Source organism: Pipra filicauda, unplaced genomic scaffold (assembly GCF_003945595.2).
Source record: "Pipra filicauda isolate LSUMZ 115617 unplaced genomic scaffold, ASM394559v2 scaffold662_size176556_pilon, whole genome shotgun sequence".
Classification (NCBI taxonomy): domain Eukaryota; kingdom Metazoa; phylum Chordata; class Aves; order Passeriformes; family Pipridae; genus Pipra; species Pipra filicauda.
The window spans coordinates 136,548-148,975 of record NW_024104823.1 but is presented as its reverse complement, the minus strand read 5'-3'; the positions used below and the strand labels follow the sequence as shown (position 1 = coordinate 148,975).

General features: G+C 42.9%; 1 protein-coding gene across 3 annotated transcripts in view; it reads right to left on the bottom strand.

Moving 5' to 3' along the window:
* Positions 1-2,675: 2,675 nt before the first annotated feature.
* The window catches only part of DOP1B (DOP1 leucine zipper like protein B), a 48,219-nt gene continuing 38,466 nt past the window's right edge, over positions 2,676-12,428 (bottom strand). For all 3 annotated transcript variants that reach the window (XM_027731154.2, XM_027731157.2, XM_027731156.2), the window contains exons 26-37: positions 12,297-12,363; positions 11,369-11,510; positions 11,074-11,156; positions 10,704-10,813; positions 9,614-9,760; positions 9,245-9,306; positions 8,479-8,607; positions 7,443-7,579; positions 7,075-7,130; positions 5,882-6,031; positions 3,528-3,657; positions 2,676-3,049 (exon numbers count right to left, since the gene is read on the bottom strand). In XM_027731154.2, the coding sequence (XP_027586955.2) occupies positions 2,789-3,049; positions 3,528-3,657; positions 5,882-6,031; positions 7,075-7,130; positions 7,443-7,579; positions 8,479-8,607; positions 9,245-9,306; positions 9,614-9,760; positions 10,704-10,813; positions 11,074-11,156; positions 11,369-11,510; positions 12,297-12,363 (1,474 nt within the window). In that variant the 3' untranslated portion in view covers positions 2,676-2,788. The remainder of the gene's footprint in view (positions 3,050-3,527; positions 3,658-5,881; positions 6,032-7,074; positions 7,131-7,442; positions 7,580-8,478; positions 8,608-9,244; positions 9,307-9,613; positions 9,761-10,703; positions 10,814-11,073; positions 11,157-11,368; positions 11,511-12,296; positions 12,364-12,428) is intronic.

Genomic DNA, 12,428 nt, shown 5'->3' with positions numbered 1-12,428 from the left:
AAGGGTGAAATCTGAAAAGCAGCTTTCAGGGAGTCATTTGAACCACACTCCTGCAGCCTGAGGAGTAAAGCCCAATGGAATGGAAGAGTTTTCTCCCTTCCAAAAGAAAAGGCATTTCCCTCAACATACGAAAAGGTCCTGGCTGAGGTTGTGCAACAGCAGCCCCTGATGTCCCAGGGAGAGCTGCTCCCTCTGTACAGGGATCAATCAATGATCCTCTGGTGCTGCAGCAGAGCTTCCTCCCCCTGCTCCCTGCTCCAGACACACAGCTCCACACAGGATAGGGATCTCAGGGTGGAAAGTTCAGGAAGGTAAAAGACAGGGACACAGGAGAGGGAGCAGAGGGGGCTTGTGATGAGAGGGAGAGGGAGGCAGCAGCACAGCCAGGGGCCAGTGCTGACTTGTAGTGATCCAGAGCTCAGAGGGAATTTTCAGGAGGAATTCTTCCTGGAAAAGGTGGTCAGGCTTTGGCAGGAGCTGCCTAGGGAGGTTTGGAGTGCCCAGCCCTGGAGGTGTCCCAGGAAGGCCTGGCCGTGGCACTCAGTGCTCTGGGCTGGGGGACAAGGTGGGCATCGGGCACAGGGGGGATCCATGGGCTGGGAGGGCTTTTCCAACCTCAGTGATTCTGGGACTGGATTTGGGAGCTTTTACAGAGCCAGACAAAAATTAAAGTCAGTGAGTGAGCAGTGAGAAGAGTCTGAAGAATAAGAATTGCTTTTGAAAAGGTATTTCAAAATAACATTTAATATTATTAGAAGAATTACATTCATATATAATTTCGGATACATCACTTAATGCTCCACATTTCAAGTCCTGGGTTGCACCTACTACCTTTTTCTTTCAGGAAAATCAAATCCTTTGGATATTTAAAGGTCTCCCTCTGTGGCTCTGCTGTCTCGTCGCCGAAGTATCCGAAAGATAAAGCTGAGCTTGGTTAGACTGAAAACAAGCAAAGACTGAAAGCACAGCAAAGCAAAAGCATTTTCTCTCCTGGTCTTGAGTTCCAGGCAAAAGGGTTTCCAGATTTTATTGACAGTGAAGTTATTCTGCTCTGGCAGGACCAGGTTAGAGCAGGCCAGCCCTCCTTCAGTGGACTTAACAGTGGGAGCATAAGGAGTAAAACAACTTTAGTTAGTCCCATATGGAAAAGGAATAAAGTTATGGAATAAAGGAATAAAATATGCTGGAGATCCCTTTGAGCCTTCCACTAGCCCAGGTTGCTCTAAGCCCTGTCCAGACTGGCCTTGGGCACTTCCAGGGATCCAGGGGCAGCCACAGCTTCTCTGGGCAACCTGTGCCAGGGCCTCCCCACCCTCACCTCATCAGGATTTTAAGGGAAATATCCAAGTATGGAATGCAACCAGCAGAAAGCTGGAAGTAAAAGTACCAAATCATCCTGAGCCTCAAGAAAATAATCCATAAAAACTGTTGAGGATATGTAGGTAATGGACACAAACATTTTAAAAAATAACCTGCTCCAATATTCAAGTAATGCCTTCAAAGGGGAGCTTTTCACTTGTGCTCATCCCAACAGCATTAGAGATCATTAATAAATTAAATCCCTAGAAATAATTCACATTCTTAGTCACCACACAATATCACACCTCAGTCTATCACTTTCCTTAACTGTAAAAATGCAAAGAGTTCATTTAAGTTTAGCACAAACCTACCCTAGTATGATTTTCACAGAGCATTCCAGTATTAGCAGAGTAAAATATGTTTCATTATTTTAGTTTATAATCCCTGGGTGAAAACTTCATCTGCCTGAGGGTCAAACCCACTGCAGAGAAGCCTCCCACATTTGTTGTGTGGGTTTTGAAAAAATAAATCCTGCTGACACTAAACCACCAAACCTTTTCAATTTAGCACTGTGAGGATCTCCCTACCTGTCTTCCCATCTAGGAACAGCCAAATACATTCTTTTGTACAAAAAGTGTTCCTAAAAAAAAAAAAAAAGACTATTATTTTCATTTTCATTAAGCTGCTGAATACAGCAATTTATATTTTTACAGAATTATCTTCACTTAGTTGCATTTCTGAAGTTGCAAAGTGGCCTGAGTCACTGAAAGAACAAAGCATTTTTTTTTAATTTAAAAAACTGAACGATCATATTGTAATCAATTCATTAAAATTAAAAACCCCTCAAGTAATGCTAATTACAAAATGTTACAGCAGAGGTTTGTCTTTTATGCACATTTTTATCTAGGAATTGCAAAGCCTGGAGGATGCTGTTATTGTACAGAGCTGAAATTACAGGCATGGTAAGGCTGCACAACGTAGGAGCCTTAGAAAAATCCATCTGGTTGGAATTTAGGTGATTTCTTTGGAATTTGGTAAGTTTTAGGCCAAGTTAAAAGGGCTTTAACCTCAGGAAACGACTTATCTGCAAACTGATTGTACACTGACATGCAAGATTAGCTTTTTCTCACCTCTACCTTCAGAACACAGTTCCAAAAGCAGCTTAAAATACTTACTGGAGGAGTTCCAGGGCCATTGCTACTTTCACCAAGTCAAAAATATTCTCCCCTTATTTACAAAATGCCTTTAATCCTCCCCAAAGAACACCAGTAAAATACAGTAACTCTGATAAATTACCACCAAACTGCACTTTTCCCCCCCCTCCCACCACCACAGGAACCCGAGATTCCTGCTTTTTAACACCATCTCCTGGGAGAGCACTCCCAAAATGTAGCTTGAAAGCTGGGGGGGATAAAAAAAAGGAATTGCAGCAAAGCTTTCCCTTGTTTTGCTGTTTTCCCACCACGATCCAAAGTGTCCAACACGTGGCTTAACTTTCCATGTTCTCCAGGAAGTCACATTCAACGCTGTCTTCCAGCTGCTGCAAGATCTTGGGGGTGCTGCTGCTTCCAACACAGTCCAGGGAGACAGCTGGGGAAGGGTGGGAATTTTGGGACTGGCTCCTGTTTGCTGTAAATGCCCAGCAGAGAGTCTGGAAGAAGGGCATGAGCTGGGTGATGCTGGAGACGGAGCGCAGGGTCAGCAGGGGGAATCTGTGCTTCTTGGGGATTCCCTCGCTGTGGTTTGGTTCCTGGGAGCAAAATAAAAAGGGATTTACTAAAGGTCCTGTCAGAGAGGAGTTGTTTTCACTGGTGGTTGTGGGAAGATTTAAGGGAAAAGCGGGAAAACTGCCTCTTGTTCCCTTACACTCACAAGCAGTCTGAAATCCTAAAGTTTGAAAGCAGATGATTTTTAAAAGCCTCATGAATTTGAGTAGATTATCGTGGAATCACATGGTTTGGGTTGGAAGGGACCTTAAAGATCATCTAATCCAACGCCCTGCCATGGGCAGGGACATCTTCCACTAGCCCAGGTTGCTCCAACCTGGCATTGGACACTTCCAGGGATCCAGGGGCAGCCACAGCTTCTCTGGGCAACCTGTGCCAGGGCCTCCCCACCCTCACAGGGAAGAATTACCTAAAAATCTGTTGCATAACTTAAAATCTTATCACCTGTTTAGAAAAGTAAATTAATAGATTAAAAAAAAAAAAAAAGAGACGTTTCTTTACCCTGTATTTCATCTTGAGCAGATCCATGATCCTCACAATGTGTGGTCTGCATTCCTGATGGTTTTCTACCAGGTGAGAGGTCACAGGACATGACTCTGTGTCCACCTCTGGGACAAATGCCCATTTGTACCTGAAACAAGATTCCTTGATAAGAAGAAAATCCCTATTTGGATCATTCCTAGTTTAGTATAGCCCTGGTTTCTTTCTAGCATTTGTATTCTTTTGCTATTCATGAACAAGTACATTACTAATTAATGAACAAGTACATTACTACCTTGTCAGTATTTAAATGCAACTACCCCCAAAACATTCCCATGTGTGTGCAAAGGGAAAACAGCCTCCATCTTTCCCTTCTCCCAGTTTTTCCAGGTTAGGGAACCTCTGAAAGAGATGGTGAAGGATGGTGAAATCCTCCTACCCTGACAAGACCAAACTGTTCTCGCAAATACCCTGAATTACAACATCAACACCTGCACTTTCAAAAAGAACTGAGGCCAAAATGAAGTCTGGGAGAAAACAGATGTGGAATGACTTTAAAGGATAAGAATGGGAACAACGTGGTGTGGCAGGATAATCTACCCTGAACAGACCTAAAATCCAGTAATGCACACTATGCAAGCCATAGAATCACAGAATCATGGAATCTGCTGGGTTGGAAAAGACCTCTGAGATCATCCAGTCCAACGCTTGATCCAACCCCACCGTGGTTCCCAGCCCATGGCACTGATGCCACATCCAGTCTGTCCTTAAACACCTCCAGGGATGGAGAATCCACCACTTCCCTGGGCAGCCCATTCCAATGGCTGAGCACTCTTTCTGGAAAGAATTCCTTCCTAATCTCCAACCTAACCCTCCCCTGGCACAGCTGCAGACCCAGCCCTCTTGTCTTGCTGATGGTTCCTGGGAAAAGAGACCAACCCCCCCCTGGCTCCCCCCTCCTGTCAGGGAGTTGCAGAGAGTGAGGAGGTCTCCCCTGAGCCTCCTCTTCTCCAGGCTGAGCCCCCCCAGCTCCCTCAGCCTCTCCTCACAGCACTTGTGCTCCAGTCCCTTCCCCAGCCTCGTTGCTCTCCTCTGCACCTGCTCCAGCCCCTCCATGTCCTTCCTGAGCTGAGGGGCCCAGAACTGGACACAGCACTCCAGGGGTGGCCTCACCAGTGCTGAGTCCAGGGCAGGAATCACTTCCCTGCTCCTGCTGCCACCCTGTTCCTGAGCCAGGCCAGGATCCATTGGCCCTCTTGGCCACCTGGGCACACTCTGGCTCCTGTTCAGCTTCCCTTTCCTGCCTTTCCTGCCCCATGCAGGCCATCATGCCAGCTGTCAGGCCAGTTCAGCTGCTGCCTTGGTGTTCAGTTATGTTGAGACCCTCCTGGTTCACCAGACTTGGAACACACATCCTTTTTTTGACACAAGATGTGACATCCTTACAGATGGCAGATTATTCCATGTACTCCCTTGAAGTGTGGAGCTTCTCCCAGGAAGCAGGGATGCCTCCTCATGGTCACTCCCCAGGGGTTAAGGGAAAGAGAGACATCTGCCTGCTATCTCATATGGTGACTTATATCAATCTCTACTTAATGATTGTTTCTTCTGCTGCTTTAACAGAATTGCTTTGTTACAGTGCATTATATTATTTTGTTATATAACACTCTACTAGTAGATTTTTTTTTTAGCTTTTACATCATGTAGTAAATAATTCTGATTAGGATCTTTCCCCTGTTCACCTGTTTGTTAATTTCTCATAATAAATCATTCATTTATATAAATCTTTGTAGTTTGCCATCGTTAAAACCTGTGGGACAAAGGGGTTTAATAGCTCTGTAATTCCTTTAAATTTAAACTGCTAACACAGTCCGGGGCTAAGATGGGATTCAGCCACACCTGAACCCTTCCCTGGATCTTAAAATGTCTGGATCTTAAAAGGAATAAGTTATTTATGGGGATGCTGAAATGTTCCTACAACTCCATCCCAAACAAAAGTGATGTTTCACAGGCTCTGAGTTCACCTTTACGACTTGTAACAAATTAATAAATCAACCCAGAGATTAAATTAGCGACAACAAAATGAATCCAAAAGGAATTTCCTAATGACCGTGTGAATTTTTATTACCCCAAATTACCAGATTAATGTAAAACCACGAAAACATTTCCAAACAGGGAGGAGAAAAAAGGTGAAGTGGGGAAAAGCCATCCCCTAATTAGTGTGAAATGACTCCTTGTTCCTCACCAATTCTGTCACCATAATTGGAGGAGGAGTTCAGAGAGCCAGGGAGTCCTTCCTGCACCTCCACACCCGCCAGCAAGGCTTTGCTTTTTAAAACTTTGCCTGAGCTTTCCACTGGAGAACCTGGACTTACATTTGGAACAAGTGCATCCTGTCAGGTGGGAAGGAAAGCGCCGTGTCCAAAAATTTGCAGGCTGAGAGGTACAGGGAGAGCTCGCTGTGCGGGATGTCAGACCCGCTGCCGTCCCCAGGGGCCCTTGGCTTGCTGATTTTGCTGTTGCTCCTGCGTCCAAATTCAAGAAATGGCCCATTAAAACACGAATTAAAGGTTTTTCATTCCCACGTTTACAAAAGCAAGCACTGGTAGAACTGGTTTTATTCTGCAGGAGATTATAGGAAATTAATTGTGGGATTAATATGAAAAGGCAGGAGGAGAAAAATAATCTAAAATATACCAAGAAAAAAAAGGCAGCATGTTAAAATATTCAAATGCTGACTTAGCATTTAATCTTATCTTTGTATGCAATTAATAAGTATTATAAAAATACATATCAAAATAAATATATCAAATATATTAATTTAATAATTAATAATTATATAAATATAACAATTATTATATTGTTTTATATTACACATAATATATAATATTATAATATATATGATATATAATACATACTACATTATTCTTATAACACATAAAATATATATAATATATATAATTATATATATAATATATATAATATATAATATACATAATATCATAATATATATAATTATATATAATTATATATAAAAATATTATATAAGATATAATATATTATATAATCAATATACATATGATTATATTATTTTATATTATATTATTATATAATAATCATATTTATATAATTACCAATAAACATTAATAATCATATAAATATAAATATATATTAATGTAATAATTTAAATAATATATTTAATGTATAAAAATATATATTAAATAATTAATATATTTAATATAAAAATATATATAAAATATATTAAAATATATATTAAATATATATTTTTAAGCATCTCACTATTTTAGCTAATAAAAAATAATAAACAAAATTTATTATAACAATACATATATATTATATATATAATTATTATTATAGAATAATTTCATAATATAAAATAATCCTAAACTATGACTCATCAGCACCAGAAATATAAAAGTGCAATACCAAAAAAATCTTGTTGGCTCCTCCCTATCCCAGATAATGAATTAATTAAAGAAATTAAAACTGGCAGATACAGAACAAGCAGCTTTCACAGTTTTTCTTTCAGATAAATGGCAACACTCACTTTGATGGTTCCTCTTCCTCAGTTAGATCTTCTTCCAGCTGCAGGAATGTCTGGATCTTAAAAGGAATAAGTTATTTATGGGGATGCTGAAATGTTCCTACAACTCCATCCCAAACAAAAGTGATGTTTCACAGGCTCTGAGTTCACCTCTACGACTTGTAACAAATTAATAAATCAACCCAGAGATTAAATTAGCGACAACAAAATGAATCCAAAAGGAATTTCCTAATGACCGTGTGAATTTTTATTACCCCAAATTACCAGATTAATGTAAAACCACGAAAACATTTCCAAACAGGGAGGAGGAAAAAGGTGAAGTGGGGAAAAGCCATCCCCTAATTAGTGTGAAATGACTCCTTGTTCCTCACCAATTCTGTCACCATAATTGGCCACAGCGAGGTGAGATGCTGAGGGGAAATCCTTAGCAAGAGAACTCGGAAGAAGAGGAACATCTGGGCAGCAACCAGAGAGGTCTGGCCCCCGCGGAGGTTCTCGGTCAGTCGTTCTGGGGGAAACACAAAGAAGTTAAAAAAAACAAACAAACAAAAGAAAAGTAATGTTTTCTTGAATCTGGGAAATAAAATGTAGAATCACAGAATGGTTTGGGTTGGAAGGAACCTGAGAGATCTTCTAATTCCAATCCCCACGGGCAGGGACACCTTCCACCAGCCCAGGTTGCTCCAAGCCCTGTCCAACCTGGCCTTGGACACTTCCAGGGATCCAGGGGCAGCCACAGCTTCTCTGGGAATTCCGTCCCAGACCCTCCCCACCCTCCCAGGGAAGAATTCCTTCCCAATATCCCATCTAACCCTACTCTCCTTCAGCTTGAGGCCACTTCTCTTGTCCTGTCACTCCAGGCCCTTGTGAAAGGTCCCTCTTCACCTTGTGGCAAAACAAAATGTTTTGCTTTATCATCAGTTTTGGGCTGAGTCCCTTCCATTCTATGAACAAAATTAGGATTCAGACAAAGCCTGAAGCTGTGGTGGGTTTTCAGTACACAGAATTTGGTCAAAACTGACTTTTAAGGAGAACAACAACAACTGGAAGGTTGCTACAAAGTAATCACATTTCCAGACCAAAGGCCTCGAAACACAGATTGCTCTCTTTAATGAGGAGTTTAATTTAGAGATTGATAAATTTTATTAAAATTTAGGAAAAATGGAAGTGTGTGTCGGAAAACAGGTGACATTCCTTTCTTACAGAATTTCTATCACAGAATGGTTTGGGTTGGGAGGGACCTTAAAGATGATTTTGTTCCAACCTCCTGCCACGGGCAGGGACACCTTCCACCAGCCCAGGTTGCTCTGAGCCCCATCCAACCTGGCCTTGGACACTTCCAGGGATGGGGAATCCCTCTGGGCAAAGAGATCTGTGTTCCAGGTGGAAGAGAAAGGCAGATCTTACCCTGTATCAGGGGCAGGTAGAGGTGGTACTGGTCGGTCTCCCCGCTGAAGACGGCGAACGCCTGGCGCTTCAGCAGCATCGCCTTCTGCTCAAAGCTTGGGTACAGTTTTAGGGCACTGCTCTGCATGTCTGTGACAGAGAGAACAATTATCTAACCATGGAAAAGACTCCCTGTGATTTGGGCTGAAAATAATTCCTGTGTCCTGAAATCTAAAGGAGAAAAAACTCTCTTTTTGGGTCTGCCGGTGGCGAATTCACCTCGCGCTGTAAACCTTGGCTATCCTTCTAAAAGGGCTGAAAAAGAGATCAAAGCTGCTTGAGGCAAATTGAAGGGGTGCTATCCCATCCTTCCCCCCCAAGGACCTATTCTTCCACACTCTCCTCAGGCCTGAATTAGAGGTCAAAGCACCTGACTGCAAGGTTTTCTGCACTGGCTCGTGCCAGCTCACAGACACCTGCAGACTTAGGCAAAGTCTCCTCCTGGAAAAGGTCACACTTGAGCAACTCAAAATTAGGGTAAAATGTGGATGCAGGAGCCCAACACAAGCATTTCTACAACAAACCCACTTCTGGTGTGTTTTAAACGTGACTAAAATACAGATTTAACTCAGCACAGGCAGTAAAGTTGACAATGTGGTCAATGATGCTGAATCAGCAGTGTCAGCATTTTATTGCTACATCAGGATATTAAAAATGCACCTGATACCTCAAATGGAAATAGACCCCAAACTGATGCAGAGGTGAGTCCTCAGCAGCTGATACTTACTCATCAAATCTTTAAACATGGTTTTCTCGTGTGTCAGGAGATGGTCAATAATGGATCTCCAACTGCAGGAGATAAAGAAGGGATTAGATAAACAGGGAAAGCTTTGGAATAGATTCGCCTCAGCAAAGATTGGGGTTAAACCTTTCAAACAAGGAAACATTTTCCAAGCATGATTCATGAGCAGACTTGTATGTGGGTTAACAAATAAGACACTGAGCAGAATTAGTGGGTGAGACCCATTTTTAACATTATTCCATGCTGTAAAGTAGTACCAAATGGAATTTTCTTCCCAATGTTAGCCTTCTCCTTTACAGCCTTTCCTTGCCAATTCAGAATACAAGCTTGGAGTGCTACAATCCCATGTCTTACTGAGTGCATGAAGTGTCCATCTGGAAAAAAGAGGGATCCATGTACAACTCCAGCACTTCTTTTTTCCAGGCTCGCTTGGTGTAGGCGTATCCACTCAAGGAGCTGAGCAACTGAGCACCAGCACGGAAACTGGGAATGTTGTAGGCACTGGGGGAAGAGAAAAAAAATGATAAACAGGTATTTTTTTAAAGTAAAGTTTATGTATATAGGAAATAAATTTGGGACAGTGGTTTTAAACTGCCAGAGGGTGGGGTTAGATGGGATATTAGGAAGGAATTATTGACTGTGAGGGTGCTGAGGGGCTGGGATAGAATTCCCAGAGAAGCTGTGGCTGCCCCTGGATCCCTGGAAGTGCCCAAGGCCAGGTTGGATAAACTTGGAGCAACCTGGGCTAGTGGAAGGTGTCCCTGCCCACGGCAGGAGGTGGAACTGGATGATCTTTAAGGTCCCTTCCAACCCAAACCATTCCATGACCTCTATGACCTGTGTGTCCACTGGCTGGTAACGGGGAGCAGCAGGAGCTGGGCAGACCAAAGCAGTTTGTGCAGAAGCAACTCCCAGTCTGGGGAGGTATTTCCAGACTGGACACATCACAGCCTGTCTCCACTACAAGTGTGAACCAAAACTTCCCTCCAAAAAAAAATTTCCAATACACTTTGCATCCTTGTCAGCCAAACCCTTGGATATCACCCATCTCTCCCACACTTTTGGCTGAAAAACTAGGCACAGGTAAGGGAGATATCCTGCTCTTACTGCTTCCTGGTGGATCCTGTGATGTGCCCAGTGCTCTGCTGCCCCATCCCAGTGTCTCTCCACATTCCCTGACAAGCACAGAGAGGGGAAGCTTTGAGGAAAGGCCAAAAATCCAGGTGGGAGGAACATCTACAGCTAAACGGGAACTGCTGTCACAGAGCTCAAACCACACAAGGTTGCAGCTCCTGGGGGAAATACAGCTCAAACACAGCTCAAATACAGCTCAAGCCTTATTAGAATGGAAACAAGGAGTGGGAAAAAAAAAGGAAAAGCAAAAATATAACACTGGGGTCCAAAAAATCAGAGGACAAAACCACGTGTGCAGAGAGAGACCCACCTGTGGTTGCGCAGGTAAGGGAAGACGTAGTAGAGCAAACGTGAGATCAGTGGCACAGCTTTGTCCTTCTCATCACTCCTGTAAACCACGTCCAGAAGAGAAGCAAGGACCTCAAAAAATGAAAAGAACATCTCTTTAACCCCAAAGCTGGCATTTCTGGCAGAAGGGGAATGTGCCACATTCCAGGATGGAACGTGTGTGCCCACGAGATGCTTCAGGGAAGGTTTGCACTCCTATTTTATCTACCTGGGAAACTTAATGTTTAGTAAGTTAAATTGAACTGCTTAATAATATCAAAGCTTAATAATATCAAACCCACCTCAGCTTAATAATATCAAAACCACCCCAGAGATGAGAGGGTCCTACTTACCTCAGCAAGGAGAGAAAGGGCTTGGACGCTGTATATGGAAGGAGCAGAGGCAGAAACCATTGAAGATGGTGCCACTGAGGTATCTGAAAGAGGCAAAATAATTTAGTGTTCTTCTTCAGGCATGTCCAGATTTTGCTGTTTCCTAATTTGCCTCCCAAACAGAACTGCTGCTTGCATGTTGGTATCACAGTGGAATGTAAACCCATGCAAACCACACACTATCAAACACCTTGTGCTCTTCAAGGCCTTCAGCAGAGGAGAGGAGGGAGCAGGAGGTCAGAGAAAACCACTTTACCATTCACATCTTCCATGTTGAAGTCATCTGGTAAAATCTGAGGCTGAGCTTTCACTTCCAAGTTCCTGCTCAGCCAACTGGTCTGTTCCAGAGAAGAACCAGCCACAGTCCCTACGGCCTCCAGGATTTTTTGGGTCACCTCCTGTAAGATGAGCAGAAAAAGTGGCATCAGATGGACACTATCATCACTTGGCATATTTAATTCCCAGGGAAATGAGAAGCTGGTGACTGTAACTAAACCAAACCCCATCTGGCCAAAGCAAAGCAGAGGTCACTTGGGAAAAGGCTGTAAGATGGCAAAGCTTTCTGTCACTGTTGTTATTTTGTTGGCAAGTCTCTGAAGCAGAAGTGGAGACTTAATTGCTCTGTTGGCATACAAAATTACTATAAACATAACCACATCTCACCTCCTCAGAGCCAAAACTGCACCCACATAAGTGGTGCTTGAACTGTTGTGGTGAAATCACCACCAGGACAGGAGGAAAATCCTGCTCTGCTCCGCCCCTTCTTTACACAACAGGTGAGCTCAGAGTCATTTCCATTGCCAAACACAGCTGGGAGCTTCAAGGATAATTAGGCCACTAATTTTCCTAGATAGCTTTGAGATTTCAGTATTTACACACAGGAGATGAACCCTTGACATCACACTTGTGTTACGACTCCAATTCTGAGAGAGATCATTAAAACTACCCAGGGAAATCACCTTTGAAAAGTCTGTGGTTTCACACAACATTTGGACAAAATTTTGTTTGTCCCTCCTGTTTGAGCCTCCCTTATTTACCAGGCCTCAGCCAAAATGTGTGGATGCACATCCAGGCATTCCCAAAAGCACAGGGGAATTCAGATGTGAAGGACAGAGCAGGTCATGTCCACTTTTACTCAGATGTACAGATTTAGGAACTGAAAGATGAGCATTTCTCCACTGTACCTGCAAGTCTTTTTGGTCTTTTTTGTTTTCCAGAGTGGGTGTCCTGGTCACAAAGTCATTCAGGGTGCTGTGGGAAAAGCAATTCCCTCCAGGTTAGTGGCTGTACATGTCTGTCAATGCACCTCTAAAGCT